This window comes from Diabrotica undecimpunctata, chromosome 2 (genome assembly GCF_040954645.1).
Source record: "Diabrotica undecimpunctata isolate CICGRU chromosome 2, icDiaUnde3, whole genome shotgun sequence".
Classification (NCBI taxonomy): domain Eukaryota; kingdom Metazoa; phylum Arthropoda; class Insecta; order Coleoptera; family Chrysomelidae; genus Diabrotica; species Diabrotica undecimpunctata.
The window spans coordinates 171,259,877-171,279,026 of record NC_092804.1 but is presented as its reverse complement, the minus strand read 5'-3'; the positions used below and the strand labels follow the sequence as shown (position 1 = coordinate 171,279,026).

At 33.5% G+C, this 19,150-nt stretch overlaps 1 protein-coding gene across 1 annotated transcript; it reads left to right on the top strand.

Annotated features, from left to right (window-relative positions):
* The first annotated feature begins 7,683 nt into the window (after positions 1-7,683).
* LOC140435211 (uncharacterized) lies at positions 7,684-19,004 on the top strand. The gene is made up of 7 exons (XM_072524006.1): positions 7,684-7,888; positions 12,203-12,280; positions 14,990-15,256; positions 16,080-16,231; positions 17,214-17,429; positions 17,539-17,669; positions 18,718-19,004. The coding sequence occupies exons 1-7, from the start codon at positions 7,724-7,726 to the stop codon at positions 18,876-18,878; spliced, it is 1,170 nt and encodes a 389-aa protein (XP_072380107.1). The 5' UTR covers positions 7,684-7,723; the 3' UTR covers positions 18,879-19,004.
* Positions 19,005-19,150: the final 146 nt, after the last annotated feature.

Genomic DNA, 19,150 nt, shown 5'->3' with positions numbered 1-19,150 from the left:
GTTTACTTCCTTACGTTGTCAGCAAATACTTCTGGTTCATTATATATATATATATATATATATATATCAGGATGTATTAGAATAACAATAAAATAATCGACGCATCTTCCAAAACGCCACGCCGCGACGTCTACGCTGATGTAGAATAAACTAGCGTATCTTCTAAAACAGTGCTTAAAATTCTGTTTTTAAATCATTCACACTGAATTATCAACGCCTAGTTCTGTTTTAGTTGGCATTCAAATAGCACCTCTTGCTGTTAGTTGAGAGCCTAGGCCAAAATGATAGTAGTTAGCCACCCATATTATTTTTCTTACTTCTTTGGATGTGTTGTTTTTGAAATCCACCAGTGACCCCAAGTAGCAAAATTTTCCCATTGTTTCTATGGTTTCATGTTTCACCTCCAAGTTATTTTATTACGGTCTTGATATAGGCTGCATGTACTTAGTTTTCTGGGAGATATTACGTCAAGTTCTTCCAATGATCACATCATCAGTATATGCCATTATTTGTATACTACAAGTGTATATCATACAATTTAAGTAGTTTATTTCAGTCTCTTAATAACTTTTTCTAACGCTGCCTTGAACAGCTCCTTTATTAGTTTTAAATGGTTTTGAAACATCCACTTGTACTCGCACTTTACATTCGAATTTCCTTATTGTCATTTTAGATAATTCCACCAATTCTTTTGATATTCCCAACTCAATCATAGCCGAACATATTAGAGTCTGTCAACAGTGTTACTAGGATCAGGGCAGTATTGCGCGAGATGAAGAGTATTAACTGGAATGCTGAAGAAATAAGCAAGTATCCCCATACCTAGAAAACACAGTAAAGGAATACTTCTCAAGTAGACTGATTAACATTGCGAGGAGAGATGTTATGGAGACATCGGCGGAGGTGTCGAAGGGCTCGGTCCTAGGAACATACTGTACAATGATACCTATAGAAGATCTAGAAAAAGGGACACAGGCTATAGGTTACGCGGATGACCTGGTCATTCTAATAGAGCACAGTGAAAACTGGCTTATAATGGACTCAGCCAATGCTGTACTAAAAAAAGGTGAAAACGTGGTTGAAAGATCGAGAGTTGACAATTGATTCGCAAAAAACGAAAGCTTTGATACTAAAAGGACCTACAGATAAAGAACACATCTCTTGTTCTCTCGAATGAGAAAGAATAATGTAAGCCAAAATGTTTAAATACTTAGGTTGAACAATAAACAGATCTTTGGGTAAAATATAAAATATGCTGCAAACACGCCAAACAGAGATTAAAGGTGGCAAAAATTATGCAAAAAATATATAGTGTTTAGTAGTATAAGTTCAGATACTGAAAAAAAAAAGAATTTTGAAAGAAATCGTAAAAAGAAGTCTTAAGAAAAGCCCTATTAAGTGTCGTATGCACGTATAGAACTACATCGACAGTAGACCTACACGTTATAGTTGGGGTACTACCAATACACTTGCAAGTAAATTAGAGAGCCAAAACATACGACGAGAGTAATCAAGAGAAGACAGGAGAAAGAAGAGAAACCATCACTAAATTGCAAGAAGAGTGGGTGAATGAGTGGAGGACTGTATGGGTTAGTAGATCAGTGGGTGGAGTACAAATATAAAAGCATGAACTACTTCGTCACGCAATTCCTTACGGGACACGGGTCATTTAGAGCATACCTTGATAGGATAGGCAAGGCAATAGATAATAGCTGTGTGGACTGTAAATTAGCGACACAGCAGAACACTGTGTGTTTGAATGCAGTAAGTTCAATGATGAAAGAGTGGAGCAATATGCAAAATTGTGGAGCACACAATTTTATGACCGCAGTTGGAAGGGGAGAAAATGAGATTACAGAAGTACTGGAAGCTGTGACAAAAATCGTTAAAAAAAAGAGATTTTAAAAAGAGAGACAGAACATGGGTAAACATAAAAAATAGAGAAAAAAGAAGAAAATATAAGCTAAGGGTGGCTGCTTACGGCAAGAGAACGGTCTAAAAAGGCGTACCTAGTACTTAAGCCAAGAGTAGTTTTTGTTGTTAGGCAGAATATCATGGATGCATTCAGGGACAATTCAGAGTAGATCGCCTTTTGGGAGATCTATTCTGAATCCAACTCACGCGAGGTACGATTCACTTGGTACGGTATTTAAAAGATTTCCACTCTCACACAAGAATAAAGACTGTCCTCAAAAAAGAACGTTTTTTATTCAATTTGTTCATTTTAATTAACAACGCAAAAAATATAAAATTAACTAACATGTGAGATCCAATTTTTTTTATATTGAGGCATCAACCAAATATTTGCTAGCTGAAAACGGTGTGAGCAATCGGACAACATTGTTTATCTTTCAGTTGTGACGCAACTGCTTTTTCTGTGTCAATACTCTTTAGACAGTTTTAAACGGAATTAACTTAATAAACTATAGTTCAGTGTTCTCTGCTGCTCAATATCACCTTTGTTTTTGTAGACAACAAAGATGTATGCCAACTTCCAAATGTCTTCTGTCAATTTAATTAATTACTCTTGTCAAAAATTTTGGTCTTAAATTACAAAAAAATTAAAAGTGAACCATGAGCTGCTGTCCTCCATGTAACGTTCCAAATTCTTGTTCACCCTGCAGCCCCTGTTCTACGAGTTGCGACATGTGTTGTTGCACTCCTTGCCCACCATTACCCGCCATACCGTATCCAGTTTTTGCACCGCCATGTACCATCACGTATATTATAACTCCTTGTTGCCCGGCAGGAGACCCATGTGCCTGTATGCCAACATGTACAACTTGCTGATAATGGTGTATTTCTAGTTGTTAATCTTGGTTATTTGTACAAGATTTTAATTATACGTAACATGTTATCATTATTTGTAAGTTACACTTTAAAGGAAATAAAAAATAATATTTTGCTAGGGTTTAATTTATGTTTCTTATGTTTATATTGTGGGTATCATACATTGGATATATTGTGTTGGCCAAAACGTGCTAAACATAATGCTAATAGAAAAGACATTCAGGCATCAAATGTCCGAAAATCTTTTTAGGCTATAATAATGAAAAGGACAACAAAAGACTTAAACCAAACAAAAATTATATTGAAATTTTAGAGAGTCCTGATCCTGAGAGCGTAGAGATCCTAAGACATCTCCTGAAGTAAAGATTTTTTCTTAAAATTTCCAGGAAAGGACAATTTCACGGACAACGATATTACAAGTTAAAAAAGTTAGGTTAGGGTTTTGAACTCTTAAAGGTAAGAGTATTGAGTTAGTACATGCGTTTAAAAGAAGATGGGCGTAAATTGATTGCATTCAAGAAACGAAGCGGAAGACCAAAAAACTAGGAAAACACCTCGTGGCTTTTGCATTGTGGGATAATCTATGATCTTATAGATTGAAGTCGTTTATATACAAGAATATAACCGCATAGAGGGTAGCGATGGCTGTTTACCTGTTTAGTTCGTTCGGATTGGATGTAAATTTTCCTTCTTATAACTGGGGGAACGATTCCTCACAGTGAGTAGAGGTATTTAAATCTTGTTGGCTTTAGACAACCGGTAATCAGCAATCAGTAATCGATAATAAGTCGGCATTATTTTATAAGATCCCAAAAGGGGTAGGCATATTCTGCTCTTGATAGGTAGAGTGCTAGTGCTGTTGGTCGTAACACACTTGGATTAGCTCTCCATTTGGATGATGTTAGTTTTTGTAGAACATTATTTCTAGCTTGGGTCTTTTAGCTTTTGTATTTTCAATGTACTGATTGTAGCTCAATATTCTCTTTAGCATAACTGTGAGGTACTTGGGGAATGAACAATGTGACAATGTGACTAAATCCCATTTAACGGTAAGGTTTTTTGTGGCTTCCCTGTTGTTGAGATAAAATAGGGTAATTTGTCATTTTTGTGCATTTGAGCGCAGCTGATTTTTCCTGTAGTATCTTGACTTCGATTCCAGCTCATCCTTAAGATGTTCTTTTTTGTCAAAAAGACTACTAGATTGATAGACGGTTGCACGATCATCTGACTAAATAAATGTTTTTGACATATTACCGATCGATTGGTCATTAGTGTATATATTGAATAGTACTGGCAAGAGGACTCTTCCTTTTGGTACTACGTTTTACTGAACTCAACATCGAAACGTCAGTTATTCAGAATTGAGCGGAGGACATTAACTATGTTGTAGCTTTTTGATATTTTGTTCGTACTTAAAATAGATGGGTCGGTGAAGTAACAGTGGCTGGTAGGAAAATCTCCAATTTAAGATTTGCTGATGACACTACACTTATAGCAGCAAACTCCATTGGAGAGAGAGGGAGAGAGTTGCGCACTATCTCTTTTTTACTTTATGTTTGATACTTCGCGTTTTTAATAGCTAGCAACCCTAATTAGTGACCATTTTTTCTCAGGTTACCTTAAAAAAATTAGCATTAATTATTAAAATTATTATTATTATTAAAATATTAACTAACCTTTCAGTAACTAATATTGAACCAGATTTTGAATTACAGACCATTGATCACTTGTCTAGTGAATTCAATCTCACGGAATTAAAAAATAGTCTATTTTTAAAGAAAAACACATCACCAGGCCTTGATAATATTAACTTTAATATGTTAAAACATTTACCTGAAATAGGGCTTATATGGCTACTAAATTTATACAACAAGGTTAAAGAAGGTGAACTGATTCCCAATGAGTGGAAAACTCAGATTATTATAAGTATTTCTAAGAACAACAAAATTCAAAATTATACTTTAAGAGTAGAAAATTATAGGGCTCTGGGACTTTTATCATGTGTAGTAAAACTACTGGAATCAATGATTAAAAATAGGCTGGATTGGATCGTGGAAAATCAAAAAACCTTTAGCCAATTTCAAGTAGGATTTAGAAAAGGTATGGGAGTTAATGATAATTTAAATTATTTAAATACTTATGTTCAATTGGCTTTCTCACAAAACCAATATGTAAATGGTACTTTCTTAGATATTAAAGCAGCTTTCGATCATGTGAATATTTACATACTATACAGACTTCTTAACAATCTTCATATTCCAGTAGACATCAATAACCTTATATTTCAATTCTTAAACAATAGGACTCTATATGTTAAAAATCATTATCACGAAATGGTTGGACCCTCGCATACTACACAAGGTCTAATACAAGGCTCACCTTTAAGTCCAATATATTCAATATTTATCTTAAAAATATATACACAATAATACCTGAAAATTGTGTACTTCTGTCATATGCAGATGATCTAATTATCTTAACAAAAGGAAGTAATTTTAACCATATAGCAAATCAGGTAAACTTTATCCTATATGAATTATCCAAATGGTTTGATAGACATAATCGTAAACTATCCTCATCAAAATGCGAGACTTTGTGGTTTAAAATGAACCGACCTATTAGTAATCCACCAGATATAAAAATTACTGACTATATAATCTCTAATGTTCTGTCGAAAAAATATTTAGGTATAATATTTAAGCACAATCTAAATTGGTCAGACCAAATAGATAACATGATTAATAAAGCCCAAAAGGGCATTAATATAATACGTGCTCTTTGTAGAGTATGGTGGGGATCAGACCCAAGAACACTAAAATTAATATATAATGGCTTGATACAATCACAATTAGATTATGGCGCTAGTATAATTTTAATAACTTCTCCCAACAAAATTTTATGAAATTAAACCAAATACAATTTCAAGCTTTGAGAACAACACATGGGATAATGAAATCTACTCCCACTAATGGCATTTTAACAGAAAGTGCAACTATCGATCTACACCATAGATTTAAATGGATTGCCACGAAATACATAGCAAAGATTAGCACAACTCCAAATCACTCATTATTAAATATGCTTCTAGACTTAAAAAAATATCATGGTTATCAACAAGGATATTGGAAGGGAAAAAATCCAACATATTTGATTGACGCTCTAACAGCAGTTAAAAAGTTTTTACCATCAATGAACACAAGTGACATACCAGCCTGCTACTCAAATGAATATGATATCTACACTTATAATGTACCAATTATACATTATTAAAAAAAAATAGTTCCCATAACCTTTGGGAATATTACAATTTTGTAAATTCGTATTACTATAATTACATACAAATATTTACAGATGCTTCAAAAAAACAAAAAATCAAAACCTTGAGGAAGCCAAAACGGGCATAGTAATACACATACCTAGTATAAATTATTCCTTTTCTGAAAAAATTCCTTCACTTATATTAATATCTGTACAGCAGAAATAATAGCTATTCAAAAAGGTCTAATGATTTGTGAGGAAAAAAATTTTGATAAAGCTATAATATTTACGGACTCAGAGAGCGCTATAGACAACATTAATAACAATATGATAACTGCAACAAAGGATTACAGAGTCTTGCAAGTTAAAAAGAAACTATACTATTTAAATACATGTGGGAAAGATATTAGATTATGTTGGATTCCTGGACATAATGATATCAAGGGAAATGAAATAGCTGACAAACTGGCAAAGATTGGGGCTGAATTAAATATTCCTGCTAGAATTCGATTAGGTAACTTGGATATCATGCCATTATTAAAAAATAAAGTATGTTCTATGCATCACAATAATTGGTTGAATTCTTTTTCAATATAAAGGCAAGTGGTATAACAACATACAAAATTTTTTTCCTAATAAACCATGGTTTGACACAATCCCATATATAGATAGGCGGCATATTACTACCATTATTAGAATGAGGAGTGGTCATTGCCTGACAGGAGTACATTTATATAAAATCAACATTCGCGATAACCCATACTGTGAATGTGGGCAAATGGATATACTAGAACACATATTTTGGGAATGCCCAATAAACAAAATAAAAGATTATGATGTCTATCAGGAGCTGATCAAAATTAATATTAAAACCCCAATTAACATATAATGCATCTATGCGAGATTAATCCTAAAATTATCAAAATTCTTCTCAGATTCCTACAGATCAACCATATAAAATTATAACCTTAATAATAACCTATCCAATATTAACATTTAAACCTTTAAACCAACTATAAGAAAATAGAAAACATAAATAAAATGTAGATATATGTAGAAAAAATGTCTATATTCACTGATAATAATTGATAATAGGGCATGAGATATATTCTCAGACTCACGACAGTGGCCCAAAAATTAACAAAACAAATGTACTGGCTGATTATTCAGTAGAATAAAAGCCAAAAAGAAGAAGAAGAAGCATTAATTTGATATAAACGAACAATACGTTATCATCAATACGTTATGAGCAGCGTATTTTATTTAGAAAATAAATAATATAAGTAATAAAATTTTTGTTCAAAAATTAATTACTCTTAATTGAATTAAAAATATTTGCGGTCACTTTTTTTTGACTGGTGATCTATTATTAAATGTATGTATGTAAAAACGTGAGTTTGATTAACTACGTTATTCTACTTTATTTATCAATTACACAAAAAATCCTGTAATAGCTTCTATGTTTTTGAGAGAGACTAAATTTTTCGGCACGCATTATCTTTAAGAATGATTTTTAATATTTATTACTTAACTAAATACATATCGTTAGTTCAAAATTTATTTACATTGTTCAATCTTTGCTATCATTATGAAATTATCAGAAATGATAAGTTGATAATTATGTCTTCCGATAAATTATCTTTGTAGACTAAAATGATTAATCATTAGGTACACAATGTTTTATTTAGACATCGCATGCCTTTTAATTTCATGTTTATTTATTGTGTTTGTGAAATGTATGGATAAAAATCCTGCACCAAAGTTTGGAATTTATGAAAGAAAAGATGGAAGGTATTTTCTGAAAGTTATATTTTTGTATGTTACATTAACGATCGTAGGGGTAAGTAACAGTTTTTTTCTTCAAACGTCAAATAATGATGACATTACTTATCTAACTTGATCCTGTCAAAGTTTGATGTCTCCGCCGGCAGCAGTTTTTTTTCCCATTTCTTTACGGCGGAGGGAAAAATGTTGTCATGGCAACAATATGAAACATGTCACAAAGCAACAATACAAATGTCATTAACAACAATTAAACATCATTTTTATTTATAGTAATATTAAAAGTACAATTAGTTAATGAGGCATTTTCAAAATTGAAACCGTTCAAAAATGTTCCCGACTCTTGATACGCATTGGTAATTGTTAATGATACTGATGGTCGAGAACAACTTTCAGCAATCATTCCCGATGTTGGCGAATCATGAGGGTTTAAAATTTTTTCAGCATTATCGTTCTTATTTCTTATTGAATCCTCTTTATATCTTTCGGCAACCGTGCTTGATTTCCAGCCCCCATGTCGTTTGAGACATTCTAGATTTCCGCCTCCATCAATTAAAAGTGTTGCTGAAGTTCGTCGTAAAGAGTGACCCGTGTATGCGCTTGCATCGTTTAAATTTAAATAACTAGCTACTTTTTGGGCTACTGCGCTGATCGAATGTATTCCCATGACGCTTCGGTAACACTTTCCATTTTGGTACTTGATAAAAAATCGGTTTTCTGTGAAATTTTCAGGCCGCAGTGATGCATACTTTTTATACAGTTTAATGTAGTTTTGACCAATTATCGTAAAAGATCTAATTTGTCGTGTTTTACTGTCTGGGATTTTGATAATTATTACATTTTCTTTATCCTCAATGTCCACAGTCTTCATTTTTACCATTTCGTCGCATCGACAGGCGCCGGTAACCCCAATTAACAAAACAATCTGAAATATTTTTATAATTTAGTAGAGTATGCTACATGCTTTGCAATATAATTTTTTTTACCTTTAATCCTAAATACAACTTATCTGGCGCTTCAAACAAAAATTTATCAAACTCGTCTTTAGTGAAAACTTTAGACTTCTTTGCAGTATATCCTTCGCTTGTTTTTTTTTCAGAAAGGCACGTAACTTTAAAAAATTGCTTATATCCACATTTTTTCTAATAACTAACTCGGATTTTATCATACAGTATCGTGACCACATTGTAGAAGATTTCCATTTATTTTCATTTTCCATTATATTAAAATATGCCAGTAAAACGTCTTCGGTAACTTGCCGTACTCCTCTTGTATTGCATCACTCTTGGAAGTGCTTGTACGCTAACCGATACTTTATTCCGGACTTGGAGGGCCCCAAACGTGCTACTGCATCATTAGCCGCGGACTCAATTTCGTTTAGGTTTTCCATTTTCGCACTAAATTTGCGCTTGCGGTTGCAACAACAATAAGCTGTCTTTAATAATTGCAAACAACTGTCAAACAACTGTAAACAGGGAGACGCAAATCCCACCGACGACTTAATTATTTTAATTTCTAACATCTAGACGACTTTGATAGTTGTCACAGTTAATTTCAAGTAAAAATAGCGTATGAATTGTACTATTTATGGTTGAAAATTGCTACGTTTGAAGAAAAAATAGTATACTTTATTCGGCAAAGAAGCGACTTTTCTTGACTTGCCCTCTATTACGCGCCTCACTTCGTTCCGCGCGTAATATCGGGCGCGTCAAGAAAAGTCATGCTTCTCCGCCTCATAAAGTAATATACTATTATGTTTGAGATGTATAAAACATATACTGATTTTCACAAAAACCTGAGCATTCAGTAGTTCATTAAGTTTCAGTTAATGTACAGCTGGTTCCCAAAATAACTGATACGACTCTTAAAGCGTATTTTGTAGAAAATTGAGCAGTGTATTTTGAAGGATAAATACTTATTATTTACATACTGTCACTATCACTGCCAAATCTTAAAATTTGTCAGATAACTTATTCTGTCAACCTCAAAAAGTGGCTCCACATGCTAGCAAAGAACTAAAAGCAAGAATTATAACAAAATTAGAAGATGGTTGGTCACTATCTGCCATAGCGAACCATTTTAAAGTAAGCAAAGCAACAGTTTTTAATGTTTATAAAAGATGGAGAGAACAAGAAACTCTCGAAAAAAAGCAAGGTTCTGCAAGACCAAAAATATCTACCGCTCATGAAGATCGTAAGCGTTTGGAGAGATTAGAAGAGAATCCTTTTGAATATGCGAAAACTGCAAGAATTATGTCGCAGTTTCCGGGAAGAAAGACAACAACTTGGCGCAGAATTAAAGCACCGCGTCTTAGGTACCGAACTGCAGCAAAAAAAACAAGCTCTTAAACTACAACAGAAGCAATCAAAACTTATAGTTGCTTTAAACCATCATCATCATCATCTTTGGCTCGACAATCCTCTGTGGATCTTGGCCTGCTCTAAGATTCGTCGCCATTCTGTTCGGTTTCTGGCAACATGTTGCCATCTTCTGATTTTTAATATCCGTAAGTCGGTTTCAACTCCATCTAACCACCTAATTCGCGGTCGGCCTTTGCTTCTTCTTCCTACAGGTGTTCCTGTGGTTAGCTTTTTAGCAATCGTATTTTCTGGTATTCGTATTATGTGTCCAGCCCATCTAAGTCGCTGTGTTTTAATGAACGTTATGACATCTGGCTCATCGAAGAGCTGATACAATTCAAAATTATATCTTCTACGCCAATCCCCTTGGTCGTTTATAGCTCCAAATATTTTGCGGAGTATTTTACGCTCAAATATTCCCAAAAGTCTTTCATCTTTCTGCGTTAGAGTCAATGTTTCTGCTCCATATGTGAGGACCGGCCTCAGCAATGTTTTGTATATAATAATTTTAGTTCTTCTTTGAATGTTTCTTGAGAGGAAATACTTTTGGAGTCCATAGTATGCCCTATTTGTAAGATTTATTCGTCTTTTGATTTCTTCGCTTGTTTTATTGGTAGCAGTCAATAGCGACCCAAGGTATGTGAAGTTGTCAACACGTCCAAAAGTATGACTTCCAAAGACTGTTTCTCGTTCCTCATTTGCTATCGGATCCTTTGTAACCAACATGTACTTGGTTTGGTCTTCGTTGATGACTAGACCGACCTGTTTCGCCGCTGTTTCCAATTCTAGGAGATATTGCTCAACATCTCGCTTGCTACGCCCTATTATGTCAATGTCATCAGCATATGCTAAGACTTGTATCGATCTATTGTAAATAGTACCACCATCCCTAATTCGTGTATCTCGGACTGCCTTTTCTAAGGCAATATTAAATAGGAGGCAAGCCAGAGCATCCCCTTGTCTGAGTCCATCCCTTATCTCAAAGGATCTAGAATTCTCTCCCTGTATTCTAACAGTGGCTTCTAAGTTAGACATTGTCATTCTCGTTTCGAGAATCCTTTTGAATATGCGAAAACTGTAAGAATTATGTCACAGTTTCCGGGAACAAAGACAACAACTTGGCCCAGAATTAAAGCTTCGAGTCTTAGGTACCAAACTGCAGCAAAAAAACAAGCTCTTAAACTACAACAGAAGCAATCAAGACTTATAGTTGCTTTAAACCATCAACTACAAAATCAAGATTTTTGGAATAGGTTAATATTTACAGATGAGAAAATTTTTCAATCTTCTAAAAATGGCAGAATTGGGGTGTATAGACCAGATAATAATAGATTTAATCCTCTATATATATATAACGTACCTAAAAATGACTTGCTAACAAGTCTAAGACTCCAGTACTTTTATATGAAAATTTCTTTTTTACATAAAATAGAACCAACTTCCTGATGAAAAACAGTCAATTTCTGCCCTCTGATAAAAACAATTTTTTTTTCAAAATTTGTTCAAAATATATATAGAACTAAAACACAATCGTTCGTCTTCTTCGGCCCAAAACCAAGATCATAAAATTTCTGAGCCACCTCAAATAAAGAAAGCAAATAACTTACAGTGTATCTCCAATTTAGCTATCTTTAAACTTATCCAAGACATGTCGAACAAATACTTCCACTCACAAACTTTTTGTTTTTAAACTATTCAATTAAGTTCATTGCTTTTCAAAAAATTCATTGTTTCTCAACTTTGACAACCAAGCACTTAAAAAAAAATTTTCTAAGATGCCCTCCCATCCCTCGTTCCCTTATTTTTATTTCTCCATTTTCTTACCGCCTAAAATAATTCCTATCTATTCGGCGCGGTGTCTTTAAAGACACAACTCTCTCTTCCTAGAAATGTAGACAAAAAATAAGACTATTAATCTTCCTAGAACCCGCACAGGGAAAGTTTTATTAACTTGAACTACAACATTGTCCTTTTTTTTCTAATAAATAATCACTAAATTACACTTATTCCAGTTTAAGCGAAGACTGAGCAATTTAAGGAAAAAGTTTCGCCGTTTAGAGAAAACCCAACCATTACTTTCCTCACAAAAGGTAAGTTATAACAATATTTTTTTTAGATATGAAAATTGATTAAGTCAAATCAAGAAAAAAAAGATATCATAACACAATAGATAGATCAGGCAGTCCTTCCTTTAGATAAAATTAGGACTGACTGGTCTAAAAAAGTATGCGATAACTATCGTGATATTTTAGTGATAGTGGCTGTAGTAGAATCCAGGAAAAAGTATTAAAAAATAAAATTCAGAGGCAGTTTAATGCTTACAGACGAAGAAAATGTCAGTATTTTGAGCGAGTATATCAACTATCGACCAGATTTACTATATCATACAAAGAATTAAAAAGAAGATGACTTATGATCAAGCACTACATATGGTATATATTAATTATAAAATTTACGACACTGTTCCACTCTTTGTTAAGTTCATACCTTACGTATTTACTTTCAGTGTCTAGAACACACATCCTATCAATCAAAAGTTTTATATTTATGATAGATGGTATGATGGTGCTTGGTATGGTCATTAAATGAAAAATATCTTCATAAAGTCACACAGAGCTTATAAATCTACAAACTAATATATGATCAGAAAACTACGTACCTCCGTCAACTAACTTTTGCAGTTTGACACTCCAACTTCAATCTGCTCAGAATGCAACAGTTGGTGCCAAGTAATTCATGTTCAGGTACCAGTGACTCATTAGCATGCTCTTCAGTACTGACTGGTGTAATCCCAAGGAGCTTCTCTAGCGAAGGTTCTAGGACTCTTGGACTAGTGTACTCTAAGATTTGCTCTTTGGCGATTAGTGTGCTCACTGGCCTCTAGACTCCGTGGGTCTATATGTGAGTCAACATATATAAACCGTTGTCTACTTGAAATATTAGATAACCCAAGGAGACATATATGTTACGACAAGGAGGAAACCTCTTAATGTAATCTGTAAGTGCCCAGCACTGGCCTACTACAAGGGGCAGAGAACGCTTTCAGCGTTCCCGAAGCCGAGCCAAGTGAATGATATACTATTAAGGAAGCTTGTGGCTTTATGTAAGGCTACAAGTCTGTTATTAAGGGATTAGATGTCTCAGAGAGTATGTAATGTAATATGTACATGGGTCTATCGTTGGATGTTCCATTTAGTGGAGTTAAGTAGGCGAGGTATAGTAGTAATGCATATATACATCAGGTGCTCGGTTCTATTTTCTGCTGCCTTTCTATTTCAACTGTCATTCCTCTTTCACATGTTGTGGTGATATGTCAAATATTGTGTTTTTAAATCAGATTGAAGCAGGTTCCAAACAGCCACTAAAAATTCTCATGGTCTCATTAACAGCGACGCCAAAATGATTGGTATGAACCGAGAGGTTCCACACTGAAACAGCATATTCGCCTGCTGTAAAACAAAATGCCAGTACTTATACACTTAATATTTATAGTTGTGCTCACTAAAAAGCCGGTCCAGCTTGCAGATGATGTTCCTTGCACTGATTTTGTGCTTGATCTCATAACAACGTTGTTAAATGAGAGTGTCATCTCCAATTTAAGACCCAGGTATCTAAGTATTTGTAGTGTTCTAGTCTAATTTCACACGTTCAGCTCTCTTACAGCTTCTTTATAACACTGGTGAAACACAGAAACTGTATTTTGTTCCAATTGGCATTAATTAGCTTCCATTCTGCCTGCTGTTCTGTTTCATGTCGAGATCGTTTAATAGTTTGGACCATTTTTTTCTGTCCTCAACCAGGTATCTCATAAGGTCACAGCCAGCCTCGTAAGTTGTCATGAGAGAATGAATATATCTTATAATTAGCCTGGTACTCCTTGAGCAAGTTCGTAGTTCTTCTTCTTCTTGTAGTGCCTATCTGTTTCGGATGTTGGCGGCCATCATGGCAATCTGTAATTTGCAAACTATTGTTCTGAAAATATTTGTGGTTGTTGTGTTGAACCACGTACGTAGATTTTTCAGCCAGGTAATCCTTTGCCTTCCTGATCCTCGTTTTCCTCTTATTTTTCCTTGTGAAATTAATGGCAGTAACCCATACCTTTCGCTGTTTCCCACGATGTGACTGATGTATTCGATTTTGGCTGTTTTTATTGAGGTTAATAACTCTTTCATGTTTTGCATTTTTAATAAAACGTCTTGCTTAGTTCGTATTTAAGCATAAGTTAATTCTGGAATGAACTGAGTGTGACAATCTCGAAGTATGTGACTACGTAACAATGTTTTTAGAATATTAAAAAATTCTTTGTAAGTGCGTGGGTCAACTTGCAACTTGTTTACCTGATTGTCCAGATCTTGAGTAAGAAAGTCTCACATTGTCTTTTTAAGATCAAACCTTTGTTGGATAGGAACAATCTCAGAAGATACAATAACTCTAACTTCGGCAATGATTGAGCTTCTTGCAATAAACTTATCAGTTTCTTCATTCCGGGCTGGGTCTTAATTATTTAAGGTTTAGGTTTAAAATTTTATAAAATCCTACTTGTTTAATTGTTTTATCCACAAGGAATCTACGTTCCTGTATTTGGCTGTATACCATATATTAAACAATTAATTAAAATCCTTTGTAAAGGAATATTTGAAATATATACCTTTTACAAAGGATTTTAATTAATTGTTTTATGTTTTATTTGATGTATACGCTTCCTTTTAATATTTTATTTTAGCAAATTATGTTTTTATTTACTATATTTTTGTTTAATATGTTTATTTTATTATTTTTTTTGTTATGATACTTTTCAGACGATTGATGTAATCTCATTGGAAGGATCAAATAAATACGGAGACACTTTGATTTTGAAAATTACCAGAAGCTACAGTAAACAAACAGGATATATATTCTTGAAAATTGGTGATACTAAATTAAAAGCTTCTATCAGTTTGGACCCATGTATAGATAAAAATGAAGATCATGGAGAAACCTTTTCTCCCGACGGTTTTAAACTAAGCTTAATTGAAGCGCTGAAAGCGTGGAGAGTGACTTACAGAGGAGAAATGGCTGAGTTTGATGTAAGTCTTGCTATTTCATTTATTATTTGTTTATATGATTTAAAATAGATGCAGATTTTTCTTTTTGTTGTTTGAAAGTTTGAAATTAACTTTATAATATGTATGTAGGCAATAATAACAGATCAAGATGAATATAGACGCAGAACAAATGCAGAGATTAAAAAAGTACTGAAAGAAGATATCGTAATCAAAATAAAGCAATGTAGAACTAGATGGCTAAGCCACACTAACAACTTTAAGAAGACTTATAAAATGCAGAAATAAGAGAATGGCATTGAAAAGTAGAAACGGGAAAAATGGAAACAGATCGTTAAGAAGATAACATAATCAAAAGGGACAGATCCCACCCAAGAACCAAAATCTAGAAGGCTTTTGCCACTTAACCTCACATCGAGATCGAGGTGTAAAGTCTTTATATTTGTATATATATATATATATATATATATATATATATAAGATATATATATATATATATATATATATATATATATAAGAGACACTTAGGTTGTATAACCAGAGTCTTAGAAATCAGGACAAATTTTTATTAATTGCTAGCTTAAACAATTTATTAGGTATTTGCCTACCCTAAGAGAAGTAAGCACATTGTTCTGCCTCCAATGACACGTAATACCTACATCCTTTACTTCTATTGGTGTCTTCATCTCAGTTCTTCTTAGTATTATATTTTCTACTGATGTTTCAGCTCTTGTTTATGCCCTATATGACATTCTTTTTCGCACGCATACTAAGTGTATAAATAAAAACTGGGGGTATAAATAAAAAGTCTATTACTCTAGTAAATAACTTATATTTATTATTTCAGAATAATATTAGTAATACCCATACAGTTGAAGTTCAAGGTATATGGGTAACTGATTTATCCGTCTTTGATTTTGAAGATGCAGATGCCTTAAATTTTGCGAAATGCTTGGCCTACGAAAAATGGAACATAGACCACTTTCTTAATTTAAAAAGGTAAGAAAATTTTAACTATAAAAAGTATGTATTTGTATGAGTGAAGATTACGTTATAGTGTTTATTATTTAACTAAATAGAAAATTTTTAACCTTTACTGATAAGTAGAATTTAAAGAGCTAAGATAATTACCAAACACCAAATTTTTAAAAAAAAAAGCTATGAAACCCATGATTTCATCAATGACTCAAACCTTTTATCGAAAAGCTTTACAAGATGAATCAATTATCATCATTCTCTTTGTCTTTAATCCTATGTGGGGTCGACTTTTGAAATTAAATTTCTATGTTAGTATCATCTTCACCAGATCACCTTTGGTCTTTACTCTTTGTATTGGGTGTTTAACACCCTCGATCCTAACCATCCTTACCTATGCCCCTCCCCATTTTGCAATCAATTTATCCCTTAACCTTAACTCTAGTACATGCATCTCCATCTATTTTCCCATTAATTTAAAACGGAATTGCTGGGTACTTAAAAATATTCCTTTTCAAAGTTTTTTTACCATTCAAAGTTATAATTTTACTTGTAGTATTACCTCCATATTTAAATCAACATTCTAGATAATCTATTCTACTATAAAACGCTAATGAGAATAGATAAGGACTAATCACTAAACCATGACAAAATTCTGCTTTCACATAAAATCAATTCATCCATCTGACATCTGTCTTACTTTCATAATTCTAATAAACAAATCGGTTAACCAACTTCTTATAAACCTCTCCATACTTTCCCAGGAATATTATCTGATCCAACCTGAACCTGAACATCTTTTTCATCTTTTAACATTTACCACTGGATTTTTTGTAATTTTGAGCTTGTGTAGTTCGCTTATAATCTCAATAGCTGTTACTTTGTAGTACTTGAATTCACGTATATCTTCTCTTCTTATTATGAAATAATATATTTGGGAGTGATTTTATCCATTTTTGTATACTTTTAGTTTACATAACAATTTATTTATTTGGTTTGTATTTAGATCTAGAACTACGTATTACGAACAGTTTGGGACTTTGATAGTAAAAGTAAAAATTGATGGTCAAGTACATAAACTGAAAATAGATGCAATCAAAAGTCGTCACATGGGCCATAATAATGCGAGTTACATTTGGAAGGGATGTGTGCATCGATTTATTACAGATGAAGGAGATTGCTTTAGTTTACGTCATACCTGTAACCCAATAATTACTTCTCGGTAGGTTCAATAATGTTAGTATTTTACTCAGAAATTCACTATCAGTTAATTATTTGCATTTGTGTTCCATTTTAGCGAATGGAAGGTTTACAGATAATTTATGTTTCAGAATGGTTGAGGGATTTGTGTACAGCTCTAAAGAAAATAAAACACATCCAATTCAAAACTCTAGCTTACAGCTATACAAATATGGAGGAATAAAAGATCCGCCACAAAATTATGGATTTACTATAAGAGCAGGTATCGTTTATTTAGCTCAATCATTGAAACCATCAATAAATCTTGTAGTCTAGATTATAACAGCAAGAATTAAGAAACTTCTTCTTCATGTGCCATCTCCTCTAAGTAGGTTGCCAACCATCATGGCAATTCGCACTTTCGATACCGCTGTTCTAAAGAGGTCAGCAGAAATGCAGTTAAACCAACCTCTCAAATTGTTTAACCAGGAGATGCGTCTTCTTCCGCGATTCCTTCTACCCTGTATTCTTCCTTGCCGTATTAATTGCAACAAGTTATAACGCTCGCACCTCATGGCATGTCCCAGATATTGCAGTTTTCTGACTTTAATTGTTTTTAAAACCTCTTTATCTTTTCCCATTCTTCTCAACACCTCGACATTTGTGACTTTATCCACCCAACTCATTCTTAATATCCTTCTGTAGGCCCATAACTCGAAGGCTTCTAATCTGTCCGAAAGATCTTTCTTTAATGAAAGATAAGAAACACTACCAGTAAAATAGTTCTTTTTTGTCAACCCAAAAGAGGCCAGTTTTTTAATTCAAAGCTTCAACAATACTTTTTAAATATTTGGAAGTGCAGTTTTCTTCTCATAACAAATAGAACAAGTTGAATTGTTCAACTTAGTATATTACACCCTTACTGTATTATGAAACCTGGCATATGATGGGGCCATGAACTGCGAATATGGAGAAGGTATAACTCCCTTCGCTTTTGCGGATGATCTCGCTGTGCTGATAGTAGCGCTGGACGAGCTGGATCTCCAATTTCGGGTAAGACATACGGGCAACGTCCTGAAAGACTGGATGACAGAATCACGGGATAGAACTCGCAGTGCAGAGAAGACCAAAGCCATCATTCTAATCTAAAGGGTAAACGGAAAAGTCAAGGGATGAAACTCCAATGTGCAGGCGTACAGCTAACATCAAAGATATTGCGTTTAATATCTGGGAGTGACGCTAAACCAATATGGCGGTACTATTGTTAGATATTGTTATTTTATTTAGTTGAGTTTCACAAACACTAAAATTTCTTTTACAATTATTTTTAGGCAATACAGACTATCAAATTCAAGTAAAAGTTACTGATACTTCCCAAGTTTCGACTGAAGAAAACGGAAACATTACAACTTACTTACAAACAAACACCGTTGAAGTGAATGGGATAAACAGCTGGGGTATCTCTAAATGGTTATACCAAAATATTGAATAATAAATTAAGACACACTCTAATAGCAAATCATACGCGAATTTTATTATTAAGCATTTGAATAAAAAATTACGTGTTTCCAGAGTATTCATTTTATAATAAACAAAATAATCATATTTTCTTTTAAAATGTGTATTTATTTCAAATCTGACTATACTAACATGTTTGACTCATGAAGGGATATTCATATAACCAACTATCCATGTTTCTCCCCTAACAAGTAGGTGGCAGTTTTCAATGATTTGGGGATTGATTATGTCATTGATGACTGAGAC